Raw genomic sequence first — 26,643 nt, 5'->3', positions numbered from 1 at the left:
TCCGGCGGAAGTGCCCTTACAGGGAGTCGGCGCTGGTGCGGGCGGGTGTGGTGCCAGTCGTCGCGTTTAGGGTCGGTGCTCCGCTGAGGGAGGCTTACGTTTTTAGCTTACGTTAGAATAATGCTTGTTTTCTAGCATCTGTTTTGTAACAACCGAGTGGAAAATAAAACTTGACTGAAAATGCTGAGTTTCTCTTCGCAGTCGCTGAGGGGAGGAGACCCCCCTCTCATAGTACACCGTGACCCACTGACGCCTGATGGGAATTGCAGCAGCATAAGGAACCACTTTGCTGTTGCTGTGAATGTGCGACCCCGGCCACAGGAACGGCCCTTTCACGGCCCACGGGTATCGACCCGAGGGGGGAGAGGCGTGGCTCACGCTAAGTCCCGCCGCCATCGTGATGACGCCCCCGCCGGAGGCCACGTCGGCGCCACGTCGCGACGCATGCGCAGTGGCCGCTTCCGGCACGGGGGGGGACGGTGGGGCCGGGAGCGGTAGAACGGGGCCGGCGGTGTGCGGAGCCGGTGGGCGCGCAGCGGAACTGCCATGAACTTCCTGCGGGGCGTCATGGGGGGGCCCAGCGCCGGGCCGCAGCCCTCTGGCGCCGATACGGTGAGGGACAAGGGAAGCGGGCGGGAACGGGGACCGGGCCTGGCGGGGCCGCGCTGTGACCTACGCCCGGTGCTTTCTAGATCCAGAAGCTTTGCGATCGGGTGGCCTCCTCTACGCTCCTAGATGACCGCCGGGACGCCGTACGTGCTTTGAAGGCGCTGTCAAAGGTGAGCACCGGGGATCTTAAGGCTTTCCTGGAGTTCCTTGTGGGCGTTCCTGAGAGGGTTTCTGTTTTTTTTTCGGAGGAGCTCTTTGAGAGGTCCCTGGGGATTCCTGGGGCTCTTGGCAGACTCCTGGGAGGAGCTTCCTAAGGGAAACCTGCGCTGTTTACAGGGATGGTTGGATGTGCTGCTGATAGCATTGTTTGGGCTTGGAGCTGCTTGTTGTCAACTCCATGTTTTCTCCTCACAGAAATACCGGCTGGAGGTGGGCATCCAAGCCATGGAGCACCTGGTACACGTCCTGCAGACAGACCGGTAAGTCTGCTGCGGACAAGGCTCCCATTGGGTGCCTTCCTTCCACTAATATAGATAAGTTCAGTTCTCTTTCTGCATGTTTACACAGCTGGAAGGGAACTGGGCTTTTGGGGACTTTGTGGTGACTGCCTGTCCTGAACAGTGTGATGAGAGTGTACTTGGAGATGGTCAGAATGAAAGGGGTGTGATTGTTAGGGATGGGAGGAGCAGTTCTGGATCAAACAACAGCAAACTGCATCTCTGTGTTTCATACGTGGTTATCTTTCTCTATAAAAGGGATAAGTGAAGGGTAAAACTAAAGTTACAGTATTAATTAAATGATTTGAAACAGCCAAACCATCCTGTTCTTGGATAGACAGTAGAATTTAAGAGTGAATAACAATGTCAGAAGATGTGTTTTTACTTTTCCTCAAATACATGTTATTAAATGAATTGCTAGAATGATTCTGTTAGAAGGAATGTTATCTGGAAGGGTTCAAATAAGAAATCTGTGCCCCTTTCACATAGAAGGAAGTGCTACTAACATATATTTTTTAGTGTAAATATCAGAGGTAGTCTAGAATGTAGCTTTGTGGAAGAGAATATGCTATACAGAACTTAATTTCTTTTACTGTCCATCTCTCAGTTGTTTGCACTGCTGTTGTATGTGACATCACCCACATGGTATAACTACAGAGCTCTCTGTGGTACTCTGGTTGGGGCCTCAACTGTTGAATACTTAGGGTGTTCAGCTGGCTGTACTGTGACACTGTCAGTCTGAACTTGAGCATTAAGCTTTTCTTTTTTTCATTTATTTGTTTTTTAAATGTCATAAAGGCGTATATGGGATACTTGCATGCATATGCATGAAAAGCAGGAGTGGTACAACAGACAAATTAGGAAAGCAGTAATTTGGTATCTGAAAGAAATCCTCAAGGACCTACATCACAGGGGCATCCTGCTCTGCTTAAGTGTTCAGAAGTAGAAACCCTCCAGTGCTCTCTGAGGGCTGCTGGCAGCCAGGCTCACCTGGCTGGTTTCACCAGCTGGAAAGAAGCTATGGGCTGGTGTAAGAATGGTGCCATGCTATTGCTGATCCCTTGGCTGTCTACAGCTCATGCCTTCAGCTTTAGCTCTACAGCTCATAGGATCAGGGCAGTACCAGCGGAGATCACGAGAGCAGCAATCCCACGGAGGAGAAGCCCTTCAGAAAATGAGGCCAAGGAGCTGCCTTCATCCCCTGAGCTGCTCATCAGGCTGGATCTGAGCTGTGAGAGGGAGTCAGAACGCTGCTGAGCTCCTTGCTGTGAAGGTGTTGGACAGAACCCTGCTGGGTACAGATGTGGAGATTGTCTGGACTTTGTTGGGCTCCAGTTGCTCCTCCAGGAACAGTGCTTGTTAGATTTCTGCTGGGATGCATTGTGTGACTCAGACAGCAGTTTAAAAAGCAGTGAATATGTTCATTTTGGGGGTTTTTAGATGGGAAAAAAAATGCTGGTTTCCACAGAACTTTGATTGAACGTGTAGTAGGAATGCAAGCAGGGCCCTGGGATGTGTGCAGTGTAGAGCTGATCTGCAGAGTGCTGCAATGTGAGAACAGTGACAGGTGTGCCTGTGGTTTCCTATTGGATGTTTACGAAGAATGAGTGGAATGGCTGAAGATGCACAACTGCTCTATTGCCAGCAGCATTTATTTTGCTGGCATATATCATAGCAATGTAAAAAATAGAAACAACTTTGCTACTAATTATTTGCTAATGCAAATGAGCTGATTGAAAGTGCCATCTAATCACAAAGTCGTTAGTATTACAGACCACCTCAGTCAACTGTGGCAGCGCAGTAGCTCGCTGCTATTTATGTGGATCTGGAGTGAAAAAGGAGCCATTTTTATTCTTCAGTGCACCTCTTGTTTGTGCTTACTGAGTTGCTCCTTCCCTTGAAACACAAAGTGGGGACTAAGTCAGTTCTCTGTAGTTTTCTCTTTCATTTGCAGCTGTTGGCAGCTTCCATTGTTTCACAGCCTTTATCCTGGAGTAGATATTGCACCACTTTCCTTTTTTAATGGATGTCTTGTTCTACTTGTTACACAGTTCCCTTGTAGATTGCCTTAAGCTCTGTCTCCTGCTTGGGCTGAGATCTGACGTTTAAACTCATTCTGTAGGAAACAGACTTCTTGGGCTGGTTCTTCAGCTTTGTGCGTTGGCCATGTGGGAGCCTGATAATGCTTAAGGCAGCTTTAAATGTTCCAGGCTCCTACACAAATGAGTATTCTTTTTGCAGTGTGAGTTAGGAGCTATGGTTGGCTGGAGAACCTTCTCCTGGCTGCCTGTCTGGGCATTGCCACTTCCCACCAGGGACTGTTAGGAAAGAACTGGCACTGACAGTTGAGCAGAAAAGCTCCACTTAACTGCTGGTGTTAAAGTGGGCAGCAGAGCACAAAATTAACTTGGCATTTTACTCTTTTTGTTCTTTAATACAAAATCTTATTTTTTTAAAATTCACCATGACAATTCTAACAGGTTGAAACCTAATATGGACCAGAAAGCATTCCCTATCTGCATAGGGTACAAACCTCAATTATTTATGTGCTTTAAATTCCTAATATTCAGAGTTGTTATACATTTTATTAAAGCTGCTGTAAGAAGGAATGTGTTTGTTGTTAGTCCTTTCCAGGCACACTGTCATCGATGACATGATAGAAACACTCTCCTTCCTCCTACTCTACAAGACAGGGTGGAAATTCATGAAACGAAATGCCTTTGTTTTAGAAGAGGAAGTAAAAGCTTTTGGAGGTACTCTCCATTGGTGGCACAGCACGTGGACACCTGCATTGCCATATGGTTCTTTGCTTTTGTTTGCAAATTCAAGGGGTACTGAGCTGACATTGTAGTCAAGTGCTATGGAGGAGCCCCAAGAACAGAGGGAAAGTTGCTCATTCTGGATTGGTGCTTTGCAGAAAGCCTGTGTCTTCTATGGATGCTTGAGACAGTGAAGGTCAGTTTATTGACTGAAGATTTTCACTGCAGTGCAAAAACTGCAGTTTCAGTCTGAGCAGAACAATCAAGGGAATAGCGATATGTAACGAACAGCAGACGGAAGCAAGGCAGGGAATAGCAAAGATATGATGGAAAGATATCCTGGTTTTGTTCTTCCAACAAGAAAAATGAGGCCAACTTCTTCCATATCTATATGATATTTGATTATTCTTTTGTAGTTGCTGAGTTCTCTCTCCTGTGAGCAAAAAGAAAAGCAAAAGCAAGGCTGAGACTGCTTTTTACTTCCCCATGAATCTCCAGGAAGTCATTTCCATGTTTTTTTGTAATGTGGAATTGTTTCAGTCACATGAAAAAGAAACCATAGGCTTTGTAGTACTGTGTTCAGCTGAAATGGCAAAAGGTAAAATGTAAAAGAAGAAACAAACAGCCAGGCAATAGAAGCGTACCTGCTGGTTGAGGCTGCTTACACAGACCAGACCTTCCTATATATGTGCCCTGACTCACATCTTGGTAGAGGAGTTGCTGCTGCTGTTTCTCTCCTTGTTTCCACTGCAACCCAGCTTAAATACTGGTAGTGTGAGTTGCATGACACTGATGACAAGCCAGAATTGCACGCGTCACCTGAAGACAGCAGCAGGGAAAGGTTTCAGTCACAACCTAATGTCATGGGACAAACAGGGCTGAGAGCTGAGCTTTTGGTTTAGTGTGAGTGTCATGTAAAGGGAGGTGATTTGTCTCTTTGAGAGCCCGCTAAGGCCCTTGCTGTAGTGATGCAAGAAGTGTAGTCATGGATTGCTCCATTTCGTCTTCTCACAGCTGATGGGTCACCTTAGGTGTGCTGTAAATGTCATTCTTAATTAGAGGCCTAGCAAAGATAGCTGACCTCAATTAGGACTGGCTTTTAAGGCTGCTGGTTGGACAGGTTGTAGGGTTTGCTGCAAGCTGGCATCACAGCTTCTTAAAGTGCAGATAGCTCCGTGGTGCAAAGTCTACTGTTGTATGTTTTGCAAATTAGTGAAATCAATATGTGAACGTTTGAATAAGGTCATGTTGTGACAGTACTCTCCTGATTCTTGTGGAAGATATGAAAATAGCTCTTGTTTGTACTGATTTACCATCAAGTGCCTTCCTGTGCATGGCAGTGCTTCTGTTTGTTTGGACCAGCTATGCTTCAATGCTGTTTGACTGTATGAGCAACAAAGCAAATGGCAAAAAATGGTTACACGCTCTCCTGCCCCTCCATTCTGGTATCATGTTTGTTTTAGCACTGGATTTACAGATTGTTTGGATGCAGAAGAAAAAGAACTCTGTTAAAGAAGGACTTAGTAAGTAAAACATGGTGTCAGAAAGTGAGCTGATGCTGGAGAAGTTGGATGGGCAGCCAGCAGCTTCCTGAGCATGTTAAGAGCTTGCAGACCTGTAATGACTGGGTGTGAACTGAGTTGGTGACCCTGGACCAGCCTGTTTAGGAGTTGCTTGGAACTGAATGATCTTTGAGGTCCCTTCCAAACCAAGCTATTCCTTGTTTCCATTCTGTGATTCCATGAATTCATACTGGAGGTCTCTCCTGCTGTACAGAGGAGTGAGTTGGAAGGGAGGCTCAGGATGGAGTATGTGCTCCTAGTGACATCTTCTGTGATTGTCCTGCATCACTGGCTTTTCTGGATAGGGCTGCCGCAAGGAATGGAACTGGCAAAAGGGGTTTGACTCCATGCAGGGGCTGTGCAGCTCGTGGTTGGTAAAATGCAGTATTATAAAATAGCTGTCATCATCAGCTCCTCTCACTTGCAGTGATGCTGTGAGGGAGACTGCCTGAGCAGAAAAACAATGTTGTAGAGAAAAACAGTAAGAGAAGTCGGAAATGAGTAAGTCATTAAAGAAAAGCGGTTCTTTTCTTCCCAGTTCAGATTCTGAAATAATTGGCTATGCCTTGGACACACTCTACAATGTCATATCGAATGATCTAGAAGAGGAGGAACAAGGTAAGCTGTGGCAGTAACAGCTGTAGTCACTCTGAGAGTGCTGTTCTTGATGGCTGTGTTTAATCACAAACAATAATACTGTACAGTTAGTAACACTCATACTTACTGTGTATCTGTTAAGGCAATGCAAAACATCTTTGAGCAGGGCTTGCATTAAAAGTAACATTGGATTTCCTGCTGATTAATTTTAAAATTAATGTTATGTAAACACCAGCCAGTTTGGAATGGGCCTGCAGAGTTGGCCAAGGCTGCAGTACTGTCTATCCAGAGTTCATTTTCAGAGGCCTTTCTTGATCAGCTGACAAAGCTGTGAGGCTGGTAGCTGTGGAAAGTAATTCCTCGTTCTACAGAATCATCACTGCAAAAGGTGATAGTGGTAGAAAAAAATCATCATAAAATTAAATACATATACTGGAGCTATGAGTGCCCAGAATGAGGAAAAGCCAGATGGTTTGTAACATCTGCATTTGCCACAGCCTCCTTAGTCCCCAACAGCTGCAGGAATTGCATTTTTTCATTTTCTGTCAAATGAGGTAGAACATGTGCTCCTGTGAATGGGCACAACGCAGGTAGCCCTGCATTTGGGTTCTGATCACCTGTCTGCTGCATTCACTCTAATTTATTTCTTCAAAGGATCTTTTACCAAGTGATAAATATTCTGATGGAAGTAGATGAGTAGATATTTCATGCAACATATTGCAAACTCTCTCTCCAGTTGTCAGTTTTCTTTGCTTTCTCACCCTTCTTTTCCTGCTCCTGGTAGTACCTTGCTGCTGGGCTCCTTAGGAGAACATTACAGCAGTCTCAGTAAGAGAGAAAAACTATCAAGTTTGGGTTTTGTGGGTGGAAACATCAGTATTGGAAGAAGTTTGGGATGGTTCTCTCCAACCCCTGCTGGGAGCATTCCTGGATCATTCATTTCTGATGTAGGAGGGAGGGACTATTCCAAACATCAGTGTTGTGCTGTTAGAACGCTGCTCAACTTGTGAACCTCTCTCTCTTTTTCCTTTATCTGCACTGACAGATGATTCTGAAGGTAAAGGAACCCTTACTTCTATAAGCATAGTGCTTGTTTTGTAGCTGTAGTGCTGCTCACACCATAATGCTCTCTGCTGTTAGAAAGGACACTGCAAGGACCTGCTTTGAGGTTTGGTGCTTTTTGCATTTTGCTCTGCAACACAAGCTTGCCTTAGAGCAAGTTCCCTGTTCAGTTACTCACGTGACTGGGGCATGTCCAATGCCAGCAGACTTCTTGAGATTGGAACAACAACAAATTATCATTGAGGATGTCACAAAAGTGCACAGACATGCAGTTTCTTTTTCCAGAAAGCCCCAAAGTTTAGCACAGATCCTTCCCAGTGTCCCTTTTAAGTGATGCATGGTAAAATTGTGCTCAACTCTGTCATAAGCTGGCCTCTAACACTTTGTTAGATGCACCTGGGTTTTGCTGGGTGCTACATATCTGGGCTAGAGGTATTTCTGCATGCAGTCTGTCCTCCTTTTTGTTACTTTCTGTTAGTAACCCATCATTTGTCCACTCCAAAATGTGCAGCAGTGTTGATGCTTCTCTCTCCCTGCTGTAAGCAACTTGCCTGTATCTGCTTCCTGGTAAGAATACAGCTAAACTACATCAGAAAAATGGTCAGCTCCAGCCTAATGATAGACTAAATAAGAATCTCTTACCTGTCCTGGAGTCCATAGGAGTAGGTGTTAGTGTCAGTATAATGAATCACTGTTTCAACCCAAAGGAAATGGGGTCGGCTGGATTAAAATTTTCTAGGCACCAGTAGAAAAATACTGTCAGTTTTCTGGTTTCTGCTTTGCTGTACCCCTAACGAGCTGCAGAGTTCCAAGGTCAGCTACAATCTTTGACCCTATATATAGCCACTCTGCTGCCAACAGTTTATTTGCAGCTATGCATTCTACAGCTGAAATGAGGGAGGAAAGAAATCCTCCCTTTGCCATCAGTTACCTCAATCAGCCCTTTAGATTTGGTCAGAAATGCGGTGGCTTTACTGCATATCTGTGCTCGCTGCTTCCAGCTGTGCTGTGCCATGGTTCCATTCACAGGCACAGGGTAGTGCTATAGTGCAGGATGCAAAGCAGTATGTTCTTGGAGTAAAACATACAAGAGTTGAGTAGCAGTGCCTTTGCTTAGCCTGAGTTGGGATTGTATGTGGAGGTGTCCCTGTGTTGCTCCCTAGCAGTTACTTCATGTGTGTTTATCCCCTGAGATTTCTGTTCTGAGAGTGCAACAAGCAAGGAGCCCTTGCTCAACACAGTGTTTATTTCTTAGAGGTGGCTCCTCGTGTCCCATAGAGCTGAATGCCCATCGCTTTTTGGTGTGACTACTGCTGGGTTGTTCAATTGTCTTCACTAGAAAGCTGAAGTCCAAGAAACTATTGGAGTTGCAGAAGATAGATTTTCCTCCTAAAATGAAAACAGAATCAGAGAATGCCCAGGTTGAAAAGGATCATCCAGTTTCAACCCCCCTGCTATGTGCAGGGTCACCAACCACTATTTCAGGCTGCTCAGAGCCGCATCCAACCTGGCCTTGAATGCCTTCAGGGATGGGGCATCCACAACATCCTTGGACAGTCTGTTCCAGTGTATCACCACCCTCCGAGTGAAAGACTTCCTCCTAATATCTAACCTAAACCTCCTGTCTCAGTTTAAAACATTCCCCCTTGTCCTATCACTATCCACCCTTGTAACAGCCATTCCCCCTCTTGTTTGTGCGCTCCCTTCAAGTACTGGAAGGCCACAGTGTGGTCTCTCTCTAACTTCTCCAAGTTGAAAAAACCCAGTTCCTTCAACATTTCTTCATAAGAGAGGTGCTCCAGCCCTCTGATCATCTTAGTGGCCCTCCTCTGGACCCACTGCAAGAGCTCCACATCCTTCCTGTGCTGGGTGCCCCAGACCTGGACGTAGTACTCCAGATGGGGCCTCACAAGAGCTAAGCAGAGGAGGACAGTTACCTCCCTCTCCCTCCTGGCCACCCATTTTTTAAAATGCAGCCCAGAGAATCTAAAATTATCTTTGAATTTGAACTGCAGTTCCCAAATTTGTCAGTGGAAACTGCTGAATGTTGCTCACCAGCAGCACCATAATAAGGTTTTTGGATAGATGACATTCTCCGCACTGTCTAGAATCCTCTCCATATGACATATGCTTTGCCTTTCCCACTCAATGCTGAAAGATCCCTATGAGGAATCTTCTCCCAGATTAGTGGAGCCTTGTGGAACCACTGGCACTTCATTTTCCCTATCTGCTCTTAGAATTGTGTGTGTCCAAATTCTCAGGGCACTCAGAACCGTTTGGTTTTATCTCTATCAGGGGACTGTGGGGCTGAGAACTGTGAATTTGGATAAGTGGAAATGGGTTTTCTCCCCCCCCCCCCCCCCGTCTTCCTACTGAAATAAGTTACTTTTTGGTAGACTGCTTTCTTCCCTGCTTAAAAACAAAATAGCTCTCAAAACTTGTTGAGAACAGGACAGGCCCTATCTCTTTTTATGCACAGTTGTTGCTCTGTCTGCTTGGAAAGTTACTTAAATGCACCACCATTAAAATTAGAGCAGTGACTCAAAGGCTTGTTTGTGGTTCATGGCCCTATTTTTTAGCCAGGGCAAAATCCACAGCTAGTTGAAGTTCCTCTAATTGTGTGTTGTAATGCACTGTTGGTGATTGCAGAGGAGAACTCGCCAAAACAAGGTGATGACTTGGGGAGTCAGTTCACAGAGATCTTCATTAAGCAGCCGGAGAATGTCACACTGCTGCTGACGCTGGTAGAGGTGAGTGACAACACTGCTTTTGGGATGCTGAGGGATGTGGTATTGCACAGAGGGGTGTGTTCTGTCATCTTCATGAACATGGCTTTGCCCTTTTGATGAAGCCTTTGTGTTAAGTGTACAGTGCTGTCTGACCTTACAACAAATGAAGGGATGGAGATGAGCAAGATCTGTGACCCAAATTAAATCTGGAATGATTTTTTTTTTTTTTTTGAGACTGATAACATGGAAAGAATTGTAATTATTTGATGAGAAGTAATAAAAACTGTTGGTCCACAACCACCTGCTGCTGTTGCTTGTGCCAGGATATTATTTGAGCTGATCAGTAGATAACCACGAGTTGATGGCTATGAGTGCTGGGATGCAGTTCCAACTTGTGTCCCACTGAATTCATGCTCAAGGTCTGCTTCATTACTCCTAATTGTTTAAAAGTTCTATGATAATAGTATAACATATACTATTCTATGATAATAGTATAACAAAGATTGGAGAAGACCTAGACAATCATCCAGCCCAACCCTCCACCTATCACCAATAATTCTCACTAAACCATGTCCCTCAACACAAAGTCTACATGTTCCTTGAACACCTCCAGAGTTGATGACTTCACCACCTCCCTGGGCAGCCCGTTCTTTTGGAAAAGTAGTATTTTACAGTGTCCAACCTGAATCTTCCCAGTGCAACTTGAAGCCATTCCCTCTACTCCTATCACTGGTTACACAAGAGAAGAGGCCAACCCCCAGCTAGCCACAGCCTCCCTTCAGGTAGTTATAGAGAGCAGTAAGGTCTCCTGTGAGCCTCCCCTTCTCCAGACTGAACAATCCCAGCTCTCTTAGCCACTCCTTGTAAGGCCTGTGCTCCAGACTCCTCACCAGCTTGATTTCCCTTCTCTAGACACACTCCAGGGCAAAATCCACAGGATGTGTTTCTTGCAGTGAGAGGCCCAAAATTGAACAGAGATGTGGCCTCCCCAGTGCTGAATACAGTGGGACGATCAATGCCCTGCTCCTACTGGCAACACTATTTCTGACACAAACCAGGATACCATTGACCTTCTTAGCCACCTGGGCACTGCTGGCTCATGTTCAGCCAAGCATCAATCAATACCCCAGGTCTGCTTCCTCCACACAGTCTTCCAGCTACTCTGACCCAAGCCTGTAACACTGTCTAGGGTCTCTGTGGTCAAAGTGCAGGACCCAGCACTTGGTCTTGTTGAACCTCATCCCATTGGCTTCAGCCCAGCAATCCAGCCTGCCCATATCCCTCTGTAGGGCCTTCCTACCCCCAGGCAGATCAACCAATTGCCAGATTCCAGCCAACTTGGTGTCATCTGCAAACTTACTGAGAGCATACTCAATGCCCTCATCCAGGTCATCAATAAAGATATTGAAGAGGACAGGCTCCAGCACCGACCTCTGGGGAACACCACTTTAGACTGGTGTCTGGCTGGATTCAACTCCATTCAGCATCACTCTCTGGGCCCAGCCCTCCAGCCAGTTCTTTACCCAGCAAACAGTGTGCCTGTCCAAGCCCATGGGCTGCTAGGTTCTGCAGGAGAATACTGTGGGAGACTGTGTCAGAAGTTTTGGCTGAAGTCAAGATAGAACACATCAACAGCCTTTCCCTCATCCACCAGGCAGGTCACTAGATCATAGAAGGAGACCTTTCTTGTAGATGGGAGTTACACTGGCAAGTCTCCAGTCTTCTGGAACCTTGCCAGTTGACTAAGAACACTGATAGATGATGAAAAGCTGTCAGCTCCACCAGCTCTCTCAGCAGTCTTGGGTGAATCTCATCTGGCCCTATGGACCTGTGGCAGTCCAGTGGGAGTAGAAGGTCTTTAACTGTTTCATCCTAAATCATGGGTGGTTTATTCTGCTCCCCATCCAAGACATCTAAGTCAGAGAGCAGAGTACCCTGAGGATAACTGGCTTGACTTTTAAAGATGTACAAAAGGCATTGAGAACTTCAGCCTCTTCCTTATCCTTAGTGGCCCTGTTTCCAGCCACATCTAGTAAAGAATGTCAATTCTCCTCAGTCCTCCTCTTACTGTTAATATAGCTATAGAAGAGTTTCTTGTTCCTTTATATCCCATTGGCCAAATTGAGTTTAGGCTGGGCTTTTGCCTTTCTAGTTTTCTCCCTGCACATCCTAACAGCTTCTTTGTACTCCGAGTTGCCCATCCCTTCTTCCAAAGGAGGTAGATTCTTTTCTCTGGAGCCTCAGAAGAAGCTCCCTGTTCATCCATGCTGATCTTCTTCCCTGCCAGCTCATCTTGAGGCTCAGGGGATAGCCTGTTTCTGTGACTTTAAGACTTCCTTCACAAGGGGCAGCCAGCCTTCCTGGACCCCTTTATCCTCCAAGACTGAATCCCAAGGGACACTTCCTACTAGTCTCCTGAGCAATTCAACATCTGCCCTCCAGAAGTCCACGGTAACAGTTTTGCTGTCCCCTCTCCCCACTCTACTAAGAATCAAGAACTCTACCATTTCATGGTCACTCTGTCCAAGACAGCTCCCAGCCTCCACATCTCTCACCAGATCTTCTGTTTGTGAACATCATGTCTAGCGGGGCACCTCCCCTCCTAGGCTCTCTCACCAGCTACAGAAAGAAGTTATCTTTCATACACTCTAGAAACTTCCTAGTCTGCTTCTTCTATGTTGTATTGTATTCCCAGTATATATCAGGAAGTTAAAATCCACCGTGAAAACAAGTGCTGGCGGCCACACAACTTCCACCAGCTGCTTGTAGAACACCTTATCTGTTTCTTCATCCTGGTTAGGCAGTCTATAACAAACCCCCACCACGACGACTGCCTTGTTGGCCCTTCCCCTCATCCTTGCCCACAGAGATTCAACCGTATCATCCCCAGCCAAAAGCCAGTAGCATCAAAACGCTAACATGAAATGCCACACCACCACCCCTCCTTCTGTGCCTATCCTTTCTGAAGAGCTTGTAGCCATCTATTGCAACACTCTAGTCATGGGAGTGATCCCACCATGTTTCTGTAATGGCAGCTAAGTCATAGTTTGCCTGCCATACAATGGCTTCCAGCTCCTCCTGTTTGTTGCCCACACTGCTTGCATTGATGTAGATGCACTTCAGCTGAGCCCCTTGCCTCATGTCCTGTCTTCTTACCGCTCCTCTAGGCTCATCTCTAGCAGGCCTGGTTTTATTCCCTACCTCATTCATATCTTGTTTAAAGCCCTCTTTACAAGCCCTGCCAGCTCCTGGGCAATTACCTTTTTTCCCCTTTGAGAAAAATTTTTATGACAATGCCATGAGGAAGAAAAAGAGCTCAGTTGACAGCAGGCAAACAAAAGGTGTCCTGCTGTTGCTACATGGAACTGTATTAACTCAGTGGCATTAAGTATTCTCAGCATATCTGAGCCTTGATCCCTGAAGGCTGAACTTCAGTCTCAATGAACGCAAATACAAATCAGGAGTGTGTTTTTGGGTGCTGTGAATAGCGAATTAATAGAGTTAGTTTTTTGGAACTTCTCTTTGTGGTTTTCAGTACTATAAAACTACTTTGAGTATAAAAGCTAGAGTTATAAACATTCCTGAGGCATGAAATGCAGTCACTATAGAAAAATTGATACAGTAGATTCATTTCTGTTATCACTTGGACTGAGGCCTTAATCTACACCAGGAACACCGTTGACATTATTAGAATCACTTAGTTTGGAAAAGACTTCTAAGATCACTAAGTCCAACTCTTGCTCATCCCCACCATGACCACTGGTCACGTCTCTTGTTGCCACATCTACAAGATTCTTGAACACCTCCAGTGTAATACAATGGAAAGCACAGCAATGACAGCAGAGAAGCAAGACCCTAGGCTGCAACAAGGCTGCTACATTTAAGCAAATCCAAACATGGTCAGAGAAATAAATGAAAGAAGCTGCTTACCTTTAGAAGGCCTCAGAAACACAGGAGCTACCAAAGAGATACCACTGCTGTTACTGCCAGCCCTTAAATGAGGTCTGGGAAGGGGTGGATCCTGGCTTCACCCCTCCCGGTCACTCTGGTGGATTGCATGCACCTGAGTTTCCCTGGTTTGGCCCTGCCTTTCCACCAGGTGCTCAATCACTGCTTTAGTCTGTGACTTAGCATTTCTGTTACATCCAGGGATTGTGACTCCATCACCTCCCTGGGAAGCCCATTCCAATGTTTCACCACTTTCTGAGAAAAATTTTTTTACAATTTACCAACTCAGCCTCCCCTGGTATAACTTAAAGTCATCACCTCTTGTCTGATTGCTGTTGTTTGAGAGAAGAGGCTGACCTCCACCTTGCTACAGCCTCCTTCTGGGGAGCTGTAGAGGGCAATAACGTCTCCCCTGAGCTCCGTCTTCTACAGACTGAACAATCCTAGTTTGGTATCTGCAAATTTATGAGGGTGCACTCGATCCCCCAGTCCAGATCATTAATAAAGTACGAGGCTCAATACTGATTCCCAGAGAACACCACTAGTGCCAGCTGGATTTAAATCTATTTCACCACCACTCTCTGGGCCTAGCCTTCCAGCCAGTTTTGTATCCAGCAAGAGTGTACCTGTCCAAGCTGTAGGCTGCCAGTTTCTCCAGAAGAATGCTGTGGGAGTCAGTGTCAAAGGCTTTGCTGAAGTCTAGGTAGACTACGTCAACAGCCTTTCCTTCATCCACCAAGCGAGTCACCTGTTCATGGAAAGAGATGGGGCTGGTCAAGCAGGACTTGCCCTTTATGACCCCCTCGCTGTCCTGCATATGCTGCATGATTGCACTCAAGACGATCTGTTCTGTGACCTTTCCCAGTACTGAGGTCAGGTGAACAGGCCTGTAGTTTCCCAGGTCCTCCTTCCAACCCTTCTTATAGATGGGCATCACATGAGCAAGTCTCTAGTTGTCTGGAACCTCTCTGGTTGACCAGGACTACTGTTTAAAAAAAAAAGAAATAAAACCACATAGATAAAGGTTATAGATAGAGCTGTGCCTGTTTCAATTAGCGTGGTTTACAATGACACATACAGCTATGGCATGGTAAAAATACATAGTATGATGGTGGAGATCTGGAAATTGGCATTAGGTTTCAGTAAACAATTGTTTTTCTCTGTAGCTGTCATTGTTGTTGAGCATCCTCTTTATTAGCAGTGTTGTGCTGACAAAATAAGGCTTGTCTCAATTAGTGATCCAGTGCCTGACCATAAGTTGAAGTTGTAACACTAGCAGAGAAGCACAACAGGCTCAGTGGGGTGACCCATTGGAGTGTGGGGCTGGTCACTGGCTGTGGTGGTGTGAGTTGACCTGGGGAGGCCAGCGTTGTGGTGGTGGTTAGAGCACTCCTTAGTTCTTGAGCTTTCTCGTTTTGATTAGACCTAGCTTTGACATAATGTACTCTTCTCAATCTGCAAAGGAATTTGATTTCCATGTCCGTTGGCCTGGAGTGAAGCTCCTCACATCTCTCCTAAAGCAGCAAGGGCCTCAGGTACAGCAGATCATCCTCGTCAGTCCCATGGGTGAGTGCTGCAGTGTTCTATTGCTGAGCTTTAAGCTGAAAACTCAGCAAATGTGGTAAAGGGTTGGAGGAATCTGGAGCATGGGGTGCTAAAGACCTTTAGCAAGAAAAATCTGCGTCTTTTGCACTCATTTCTATTGTGTTTCTTGCAGGTGTGTCCAGACTGATGGATTTACTAGCAGACTCCAGGGAGGTTATACGTAATGATGTAAGTACAGAGCAGCAGTCATTTAGCCTTTATCATCAGAGACTGTCAATTGGATGGCCATGGTGGGTGGGATGCAGTTGTCTCTTGTGATTCTGGCCAAGGCTTAGGCTGCTTGTTTCGCATTCTTCTGAGAGCTGTGACTTATAAAAAGTGATGTTCTATAGTAAACTTGGTAAAACTTCAGTGTAATCACTTCTCCCCTCTGCCCGCCAAGGGAGTCTTGTTGTTACAGCAGCTGACAAAAAGCAATGCGGCCATACAGAAGATTGTTGCCTTTGAAAATGCCTTTGAGAGACTCCTGGATATTGTAACGGAAGAAGGAAACAGTGATGGAGGTATAGAAATATCTGAAGCTTTTCCACAGGCCTGTGTTTCTGTGCCTGAGTTCACAGCCAAATCTATTACATGTTGGTGTAGGGGGAGAGAAAAAAAGGATTAGAAGAATGAGCAGCAGAGATGCAGCACATGGGTACTGCTTTGTTTTTCTTAATGTGTGAGTTTGCCACAAATTGTAGTTTGCTGCAGGATCTGTTTCGTTACAAAGCTATATGTCTGCTCATTGATACTCTGCAGGAGAAGTTAGTATACCTCTTCTCTCCCGTCTGAAGTATCACTGCTATGTTGGCAAGGAAGGATTGAACAAATCATAGTTGCTATTTCTGGGCAGCTAATTGTAAGAAACTTGGTATGTCAACTCCTGTGTACTGAGAGCTTGCTGCTTTCCCCCTCCCACATATGTTCCTCCTGCCTGTGCCTTGCTGAGAGCAGATTCCCAGCTGTGTTCTGCGACAGCAGTGGGATGGGGGAATGTGGCAGCTGCTCTTTGTCACCCTCTCTTAGGTCTGATACTGCCATGTGCTCTAATACGTGCGAAGGCCAAACCTTTGTCCTTTCTATAAAGTCCAGACTGGAAGGCATCCTAGCAGTGGACTGCCTCTATTAGTGTTGTCTTCCAGACAGAATTATCTGAGGCTTCTCTCTGACAATGTATGCTCTTTGGAAAAACAATTTTTTGCTTCAGACTTGCAGAAGAGCCGTAGTTATGGTTTCATGTGAAATATGCCAGATCAACGTTGATGTATTTCAGTTAGTGATCTTTATTTGTTCATGCATGAGATTCAGTTCTTAATCAAAATATGATGCTCCTGAGAATGAAAAGTTCAGAAGTGTGGGCTCTGTTCCTTCTGAAACATACCAACAAGTAGAGAAACAAGTCATTGCTCTGCTTCATTTCGGATTAACTTTTTCCTTTGTTGTCTCACCAGGAATAGTGGTGGAAGACTGTCTCCTCCTCCTACAAAACTTGCTGAAGAATAACAATTCCAATCAGAATTTTTTTAAAGAAGGTTCCTACATTCAGCGCATGAAGCCATGGTTTGAAGTTGGGGATGACAACTGCGGCTGGTCTGCACAGAAAGTAACAAATCTCCATCTCATGCTGCAGGTAAAACATGGCACCTCACTTCTGTTAACAATATCAGTAGGTGTCTTCTCAGCATTTCAATGACAGTGTACCCGTATCAGTGAGATACCCCTCCTGCTGCAGGAGCTGTTTCCAAATTGTGACCTTGCAGTGGGTGGCATGTCAAACAACTTCATTACCTGTAACTTACAATATAACAGTGATTGGAATTAAGTATATCACCAGGGATGTTTTATACAGAATCTGCCTTTATGAGTTTGTATGCAATTATGGTGAGCTAAGTAGTAAAAGAGTTACAGCCTCATTTCTTATTACTGAGTTGCAGCATCTGCACTGGGGTCACATACTTCAGAATTTTGGAGAGCTACACCAAACTCAGAATCAGATGGGTGAATTTAATTCTGTGTTTTGGAAGCTCTTGGGTTCTCCTCACATATGCACCTTTCTTTTCCCCCCCAGCTTGTCCGAGTGCTTGTGTCCCCCACGAACCCCCCAGGTGCTACCACCAGCTGCCAGAAGGCCATGTTTCACTGTGGGTTGCTACAACAACTCTGTACCATCCTGATGGCAACCGGAGTTCCTGCTGATATCCTGACAGAGGTAGCAGGGAGCAAATTTTTCCCATATCAAAATGTCAGCCTGAATAATTGTGTGGTTTGTAGATCATTGCTCTTACTGAACTACAAAATGTGTAGCTATTGACTTGTTGCATTTTTTTCTCTGTCCTCTTTGCAGACCATTAACACTGTGTCAGAGGTCATCCGAGGGTGCCAGATGAACCAGGATTACTTTGCTTCTGTGAATGCACCTTCAAATCCACCAAGGTAAGGGAATAGAAGTGTACAACTGTTGGGTAATGATGTGTTGACAGGCAGAGGCAGTGTCCTGTAAAGGACTTGTACATTCAAGACAAGACAATAGCCAGGTTGTTTGGGGGCTAGAACTGGATAATCTTTAAGGTCACTTCCAACTTCCAACTTGAGCTGTTCTATAATTCTAAGATACTTGTTTTTTATCAGCCATTGTTTCCACACACAGTTCTATCCTGATGGTTTTCTTTTCCCTTACCAACAGGCCTGCCATCGTGGTGCTGCTGATGTCTATGGTGAACGAGAGGCAGCCCTTTGTGCTCCGCTGTGCCGTGCTCTATTGCTTCCAGTGCTTTTTGTACAAAAACCACAAAGGACAAGGGGAAATTGTCTCAACACTTCTGCCATCGACCATTGACGGTATGCAGACAATCACCTCTGCAGTGAGAGCTCTGATCTAGAAGAATTTCTTACTGCATCAGCTGTTATGTTGTGCAGAATTATTTCCCTGCAATTGAGTGTCAGATCCAAGTGCAATGATTTGGTTATGATTTCTCTAAAACTTGAAATAGATGGTCTTCAGTAAATTAAAAGTAAACCATAGGCTTACTTCATACATATTTAGCTGATTGTCTGTCTTGTCCTAATCTGCTGTGTGCCTCTGGCCTCTCTGGCAGCCACAGGGAGCTCTGTGTCGGCCGGGCAACTGCTCTGCGGGGGCCTCTTCTCCACGGACTCGCTCTCCAACTGGTGTGCTGCTGTGGCCCTGGCCCACGCGCTGCAGGAGAATGCTGCTCTGAAGGAGCAGCTCCTGCGGGTGCAGCTGGCGACGAGCATTGGCAACCCACCCGTGTCACTGCTGCAACAGTGCACCAACATACTCTCACAGGTACAGCAAATCTCCAGCCTGGCCTTGGGCTGAAAATCCACGTGTTCGGGAAAAGCATTCTTCCTGAGCAGGTGCACTGCAGGATTAGTGTCAGCCTGATGAGAGGGAGGGCTCTCTCCTTCTGATCTTAGGACTTGCTTAAAGCCCCCTACTCTCGTGGGTGGGGAGAAGAGGCGTATTCTGCTTTTCCATCAGCAGAGCCTGGTTAGTGGTGCAGGGGATTCAGACTTTGGGGAATGTTTCTGCAATATGTTCTGCTCCTAGTTCCTGAGTAACACATGTGTAACTTGCAGGGCGATAAGATCGACAGACGGGTATGTATCTGTTGGCACAACTGTGGCACTTTCTTGCCCAAAGTGGCCTTTTCTTTTGCCTTGGGTTTGCTGGGAGGTTTCCCTAACTGCTCCTCCATGTGTTCCCACTCACAGCTCTGTGTTGCAGTTGGATTTGGTTTTTCCTGGCACAGCCATAACCACTTCTTTCTGTGTCTTCTGGGGGTGCTCCACAACACTCTGGGATAAGGATCTTGGGATACACGGGTGCTTTCTTTCCATGGGGCGTACTCATTCACCACCTATCCACCTCATAGATGGACATGTAAGACAAATTGCAGCTATTACACAAATTACAGTCAGAAATGCTGTGTGCTCAGGCTGCCTGCAGCCAACAGTTAGTGCCATCCAAATTGGAAATGTGCTGCTAATCTCTGGGCTTCTGAAGCAAACTTGTGCTGAACCTGCACTGAATCCAATTCCTATGTTGTACATACATATATGCTGTAGTGTTGTCTGTAGGGCAGGAGCTCTGGGGAGAGGGGTTACCAGTGGCTTAGGGCCAGTCTGAGATGTAAAGAAACTAAATCGGGAAAAAAGAGCAGTCTGCATCTCCGTTAGTTGGTGGCACTTGCAGATTGATCACAGGGGTTTCTGTACCATGCTGAGTTACACAGTTGGCTGTGCCATGGGGCTGTTATGCGTCTAATCGGTATGTATCAGTACAGGCTGGGGGCTGAGATGATGAAAAGGAGCTCTGTGGAGAAGGACCTTGGGGTCCTGATGGCCAACAGGGTGACCATAAGCCAACAGTATGCCCTTGTGGCCAACAATGCCACTAGTATCTTGGTTGACTGACAGCTGACCAGCAGTTTACCATGAGCCAGCAGTGTGCCCTTGCGGCCAAGAAAGCCAATGAGACCCTGGGACCCTGGGACACATTGCGAAGAGTTGCCAGTGGGTTGAGGGAGATGATCTTCCCCCTCTGCACTGCTCTGTGAGGCTACAGCTGGAATATTGTGTCCAGTTATGGGTTCCTTAGTTCTAGAAAGAAAGAACTGCTTGAGCAGAGGGCCACAAAGATGGTTAGGGGCCTGGAGCATCTCTGTTATGAGGAAAGGCTGAGAGACCTGTGGCTGTTCAGCCTGGAGAAGACTGAGAGGGGATCTTTTTGCTGTTTATAAATATTTAGAATGCAGTAGTCAAGTGGATGAGGAAAATGGATTGCAGGAAAGCTGTGGACAAACCCTGAGCAATAATTGCTAACTCAGTATGCAGTGCTTATTCTGCACACCAAGCAAGCAGGCGAGTGCTGTGCAATGCTGCAGTGTCAGTGGCTGCATTCTGTGCTGTTCTGATGTGGCTCACCTGTACCTCTGGAAGTCAGTGGGAAGATGATGAAGACAGCTCCAAATGCTCTCCTGCCCTCATACACAGTGTTAGGGTTAGTGCGACAGTCTGAGTGTAATTCAGTGGTGGATTATTTTTTGCCTTCTTGGAAAATATTGTTTTTCCAAGTGCTCATGACATGCTGCAAGTTTCAATAGTTGGCACTCAACACTGCAGTTAGCACTCCCTTTTCTGGTGTAATGTAAACGTTATTTTGTCTGAGTAGAAAGGTATTTCAGTGTTTATTTACCTAGTACAGAGCATTAGGAATGCATGACAGTTCTTAGGCAGCAGCACATGGAGGTGTTATAACAGTGTGCTTCTTAAAGGGAATCCTCAGCTGAGGTTTTGCACCTTGTTCCTTTCTTACAGAGCTGTGTGTGTGTTCCTTCATGTTACTCTGATATTAATATAAATACAGAACTAATTGGTTATGGTTTTCTATTGATGCTAATTTGCATTGAGTCACATTTGACATCTGTGTTGCTTGTTGGTTTGCACTGAGAACAGCTAAAATGAATGGGTTCCTACTTGTGTCGTAGAGCTGTGCTCAGCAGAACTAACAAATGGGGATTGTCAAAGGTGTGACTTGTGTTTTTTTACACAAGTGAAAAGGTGAGTTGTGAATTGGTGCAACTCTTTGGGCTATGAGAGCCTTTCATTGTGGGAAGAGAGTGATGGGGATTTTGTTTCTTTCAGGGCAGCAAAGTGCAGACCCGAGTTGGACTGCTGATGCTGCTCTGCACGTGGCTAAGCAACTGCTCCATTGCTGTCACACACTTCCTGCACAACCCAGCCAATGTGCCCTTTGTATCCTTGACCTGTTTGCAGGTTAACATCACTTGCCTGGAAGTCACTTGAATTATTCCTGTTAAAATCAAATGTTTAAGTCAGTCAGTTTGCAGGGACACTTGTCGATATAAAAGCAAACACACTGGGGCAGGAAATAAAAGAAAACTTCAGAACAAAGGACTGTGTATGCACTGTGCTTATGGAATATCTCCAGTGTCCTTAACGAGAGCTGCAGCTGACAGGACAGATTGCTGAGAACCTGGGAGAGGAGGAACAGCTGGTTCAGGGCCTCTGCGCACTGTTGCTTGGCATCTCCATCTACTACAACGACAACTCTCTGGAAAACTACAGGAAGTGAGTGTGATGTGAGAATAAGAGCGAGCTGTCAGTGAGGGGCAGATGGGGCTTTAAGGGTTGGGAATGTTTGAGTGACTGTTTGCCATGTGCATTCCTTCCAGAGTGCAAATTAGTGGGCACAAGTGGGGAGAGATTACTGCTCTGCCTCATAGCTGTGAGCAAATGGCACACTGAGCGATGTCGGCTGTTGAATGCTACTGTGGATAATCACAGTTGAACTGGGGAAGCAACTGTTCTATTGTTTCTCTCAAGCATGGCATTATAGAATAGAATCATAGACTCCATAAAAAGGTTTGAAAAGACCTCTGAGATCACCAAGTCCAATCGCCAACCCATCCCCACCTTGCCTACTAACCATGTCCCTCAGTACACATCTCCATGGTTCTTGAACACCTCCAGGGACAGTGACTGCACCACCTCCCTGTGCAGCCTGTGCCAATGCCTCACCATTGTGAAGTGTCTCCTCCTTTCAGAGAGAAGCTGAAGCAGCTCATTGAGAAGAGGATTGGGCGGGAGAACTTTGTTGAAAAGCTTGGCTTCATCAGCAAGCACGAACTGTATTCCAGAGCTGCACAGAAGCCACAGCCTGGCTTTTCCAGCCCTGAGCACATGATGTTTGATCATGAATTCACTAAGCTGGTGAAGGAACTGGAGGGTGAGAGACACTGCTTATTTTTATATTCCTTGTTATGAGCTGATGGCTGAACTGCTGAATGTCCCATTAATAGCGTGTGATGGAGTTAAAATGCAGTACCTTCTCTTGTGTTTTTTAAGACTGTGTGCGACCACTGTATTTTCTCCAAAGTACATACTGTGTTTATTGTTTCCTGCACTGAGTCACACTGGGGGGAGGATGGAACTGCTATGAGGACAGAACAGATGAATGAAGCAGGCTGTGGCTGACAGCAGCTGTTGTTGGCAGGTGTCATAAGTAAAGCTATCTACAAGTCCAGTGAAGAAGATAAAAAAGAGGAGGAGGTCAAGAAGACCCTGGAGCAACATGACAACATAGTGACTCACTACAAAAAGGTCATCAGAGAACAGGTGAGGAGCAGTGGCACCATGCTCTCTGCTCTCACCTTTTGAAAGGTGATGGCTGAGATGTGCCTGAAAGAGGAAATAGTGGAGAAGTAGAGCTGAGTGACTTCTCTAATGGGGAATGCAATAGCACCCCATAGCTCAGGGGTCTGACATGGCTGCAAACCAGTGCGGTTGGGGTTAAGTAACACCTTCAGACCTCCAGTGAGGTTTATTGAGCGTGTTCTAACTGCAGATACCTCTGCTGCTTCCGAGGCTTTGTGAGCCAAACACATGTGTGTAGGCTGCTGTGGGTGCAAAGAAAAACCCAAGGGCAAGATTTCCTATCTCCTTCTCTCCCTGTCCCTAGTGTGGGTATGCTGGAACTCTCTTCCAAAGGTCTGGAAGAAGTTGGGCTCTGTACCAAACTGCTGCATCTCCCCTCAGCCCTTTGACCCAAGAATCTTGTCTATATTGGTATGGAGTCCTCCTTTTCATCGCAGGCAGCACTGACAGCCTCACTGAACAGTGTTTTGCATTCTGGGAAAGGGTTTGATCTTCTTTTCCTTCCTACAGTTCCAGTATTACTGCAAGTGCTCTCTTTTTCTTTTCCAGGATCAGGAGCTTGAGGAGTTAAAACAACAAGTTAGCACATTAAAATCTCAAAACGAGCAGCTTCAGGTGACAGTCACGCAGCAAGTGTCGCAGATCCAGCAGCATAAGGATCAATACAACCTCCTTAAAGTGCAGCTAGGTATGCTTCAGGAGGAATAATGAACAGTGGCCTCAATGGTACTGGAGATCTTGTGTAGGTTGTGGCAAGCTATGGAAGAAATACATCCATCAAGGGTTAACAGTGACAAGTGAGAGCTCTATACAGGGCTTCTGGAAGCACTGAACAGTTCCCTGTAGCTGGGTTCTACAGTTAGAATGGCTTGTGTGGCTCTGTGAAGGGGAAAGAAGAGGGAAATGAGTCCATTCATTTTTGGGATAAACAGTTTAAATGATGTCACTGACCTTTGTTATAAACTGTCTGCTAGGAAAAGACACACAACACCACAATTCCCATGGTGACACGCTGCAGGTGAATGGCATTCAGCTGGAAGAAGTGAGCAAACTGCGAGAGGAGCTGGAGGACTGGAGGAACAGGCATGAGCAGCTGCAGGGGCAGCTCAAGGAGAAGGATGCTGTGATTGAGAACCTGGTGAGAGGCAAAAAGCTGTCCAGATGTTGATGTTTTTTCCATCTCTTTTTTTTTTTTTTTTTTGCCTTATACAGTGAAGGTCATCCCTGTAATGGCATCATGCAGCCATAGCTGATGATAACAAATATGGTGAGGGATGGCTTAAGCAGAGACTTCTTTTTTGCTTCACACTGTTCCTGGGAGTAGTCTGTGTAGCTGTGAGCTGTGGTGCTGTAGGATCTCACTTTGTGTTCAGACCACAGAGCTGTGTTTACTCTGTATAGCTTAATGTTTAATATTCCTGTTGCTATTACAGAAGTCCTTGCAGTTGGAAACAGGGACAGAACAATCCTCACAGCCAAGCAGCTCTGGAGGCATGGAACACAGTGCTGAACTGCAAAAGGTGAGCAATATGCTTTCAATAGAGCTATATGAGCAGCAGTAGTTCAGGATTGGACAGAAGTTGTGTCTGGCTACAGAGCCGAGGATGGAGTGCTGAGCACCGTGGTCTCACTGATGGCCCTGGTTTTGGTGGTGATGCCAATCTCAGAGCATTGAGATGGTGTACCTAAAAACAAATCAGCTGCCTTTGCCAAGCAGCTTCATGCCAACAACAGAAATTCAGCTTGCACGCAGGACTCAGGGGAATCTTTCGTTTTCCATTGCAAAATATTGTCAAGTATTTATAGGAAAGTTTCCAAGTGAGAGATTCACAGTACAGAGTAAGTGCCTGCATGCCTGTGGGCTCCATGATTTCAGGTGGCTGCTCCTCAGCAAATACCTGGCAGTGTTTCAAAAGCAGACTGGACATTGTGATTGGGAAACTGAGGCTGGGGAGCAAATGGCCTGGTAGATTCAAATTAACAGGAGCCTGGTGTGAAGAACTACTGTCTCAAATGAAACATGCATTTCTTTTTGTTTCCCAAAGGAATTGGAGCTGCTTAGGACTCAGATCCAATTGCAGGCAGCAGAGATCTCGAAGCTTCAGGCTGAGAATCAGAAGCTACAAGCCATGGTACTGGTGACACCTTATCTTTCCTTTGGGGACAAAACCTTGCTGAGCTCTTGGTAGCTCTCTTCCTACATCAGACTTGAGACAACACACATCAGCAAGGCATTTCAGCAGCGTTAAATGAAACAAGGGGTGATCTAGAGAAATCCTTTCTAAGGCAGGAGGAGATCTGACTTCAGTCAGTGCTCTGTGAGGACATTGCTCATAGTGGTTTTAACACAGGTATCTATTGTTCTGTGCTTTGAGCTTATACCATGACCAAAACACCAAAATTCTCCCATTACATTTTCGTATGGTTATTCTCTCAAATATCTGAGGATATGAGTTTGGAAATGGACACACGACAGTTTGGCCAACAGCAGCTAAATCTGTCTGTACTAACCTGCAACTGCTTCAGAACTTCTTTAGTTGTTCATTTATTGAAAAGATTTCCCACTAAAGCCTTTGAGAGTAACTTAGAACAAAGTGGCTGTGTCCTTAGCACCAGCTCATGGCATTAGAAGGTCAGTGTTCAAGTGAACACTCATTAGCACACTGCATGAACACACTGCTGCCATGGTTCTCAGCAGATCAGCTGCAGGTCCATGGGCATGTGCACAACTGGAAGGACAGCATTGTGTGGTGGTTGTGCTCAAGCACAATGTGAGGGTTCTTCTGATCCCACCTTCCTTTCTGCAGAACACAGCTGTAGATCCTGCATTGGGTGCCAGTGGTGCAGTGGCATCAAGGAGCTCAGAGAAGGAGGGCCGGCTGCTGCAGGAGCTGGGGGAGCTGCAGGTCAGTCATGTGAACACAGAGCCATCCTTGGGCCTCAGCCCACAGCCATGGCCATGCAGAAGGGGGGGCTGGTGGGTTGTACTACCACCATTGTGTAAGCTTAGGGCTATGCACGGGAGGTGTACTCCTCTCCTCTCTGGAAAATTTCAACATGGGGGTTCTCCTATTGCCAGAGTGAAGTCAAAGCCCTTTCAGAGGAAAAAGTGTCACTGCAGCAGCAGTTGGACTCCTCTAGCAGCACAGTGGCCATCCTTCAGGATGAGAAGAGCAAACTGCAGCAGGAGGTGGCTGAGGCCAAGAAGGAGCAGGATGACCTGCTGGTGCTGCTTGCTGACCAGGACCAGAAGCTGTCTGCCCTCAGGAGCAAGCTGAAGGACCTCGGGATGCCGGTGAGCAAACCAAAGAGTTGAGTAAGGTCTCAGGCAGCCTAATATTTTAATCAGTCCTTTTTGGTGCGTTTTGCTTTTTGGGAGGTAGCAGTTGATCTGCTTTGTCTCCAGCTGTATGAATGAGATGTCAGTCTGGGGAATATCTGTGGCAATTGCAGAGCTGTCACTGTAGCTGAGGAATTTTTCCAGATGTAGGACAGACAGAGGAAAGCCACCCCAGCAAACACTGAACAGTTCCATTGGTGGCATTGCAAAGCACTGCACAGAACTGCATGGAAAGCTGAGGTGCTCATGGCGCTCATTGTTACATGTGAAGGGTAGAAGGGGGGATGTCACTGCTCACCACAGATCACCTTAATTTCAGGTGGAGGATGAAGATGACATTGAATCTGGAGATCAAGCGGATGAAGATGAGGATGGGGATGAAGAGGAGCAGGACTGACGTTCTGGTGTGTGTCACCATGGACATAGGATGGCTTTATTAGTGGGGGGAAATCTGTTATTGATGTACAGAGCAAAAAATCTACATGCAGGGAGCAGAGGGAAAGTGGCAACTGCTGGGCTGAGCGATGTTACCGAGGTGTTGGGAACCTCTGCGGAGTGAAGCAAATAGACACCGCTGTTCAGTTCTACATGAGCACCCCATGTTGTTCCTGTTTAGGAGTTGCTGTGGGCAGCACTTGAGGCATGGGATGGCGATGGTGCTGCACAGTGAGTTGTCATGGGCAGAGCTCTGTGCGTTTGTCTGCGTTCTGAGCTTCTGGAACTGTTAATTAAATACAGAAGTGTTTGGTTTAA

General features: G+C 46.1%; 1 protein-coding gene across 4 annotated transcripts; it reads left to right on the top strand.

The window, feature by feature from the left end:
- Window positions 1-501: 501 nt before the first annotated feature.
- Window positions 502-26,643, top strand: USO1 (USO1 vesicle transport factor). Of its 4 annotated transcripts, XM_042870664.1 has the most exons (26): window positions 502-612; window positions 693-779; window positions 1,024-1,088; window positions 5,966-6,045; window positions 7,070-7,081; window positions 9,736-9,836; window positions 15,227-15,329; window positions 15,481-15,536; window positions 15,751-15,871; window positions 16,802-16,980; window positions 17,419-17,559; window positions 17,695-17,783; window positions 18,034-18,188; window positions 18,446-18,657; window positions 18,951-18,971; window positions 21,018-21,128; window positions 21,346-21,464; window positions 21,941-22,122; window positions 22,390-22,511; window positions 23,100-23,238; window positions 23,525-23,688; window positions 23,984-24,070; window positions 24,596-24,682; window positions 25,358-25,456; window positions 25,630-25,845; window positions 26,210-26,643. In XM_042870664.1, exons 1-26 carry the CDS (start codon window positions 547-549, stop codon window positions 26,285-26,287), a joined length of 2,892 nt encoding a protein of 963 aa, XP_042726598.1. In that variant the 5' UTR covers window positions 502-546; the 3' UTR covers window positions 26,288-26,643. The 4 variants fall into 4 exon arrangements, with proteins under 4 accessions (XP_042726598.1, XP_042726599.1, XP_042726595.1 ...); XM_042870665.1 differs by lacking the exons at window positions 7,070-7,081; window positions 18,951-18,971; XM_042870661.1 differs by lacking the exons at window positions 502-612; window positions 693-779; window positions 1,024-1,088; ... (1 more) ...; window positions 7,070-7,081; window positions 9,736-9,836 and having other exon boundaries at window positions 15,188-15,329; window positions 18,452-18,657.

The sequence above is a fragment of the Lagopus leucura genome, unplaced genomic scaffold (assembly GCF_019238085.1).
Source record: "Lagopus leucura isolate 7727_CA_CO unplaced genomic scaffold, USGS_WTPT01 Super-Scaffold_100004, whole genome shotgun sequence".
Lineage (NCBI taxonomy): Eukaryota > Metazoa > Chordata > Aves > Galliformes > Phasianidae > Lagopus > Lagopus leucura.
This window is presented reverse-complemented; position numbering and strand designations above follow the sequence as displayed.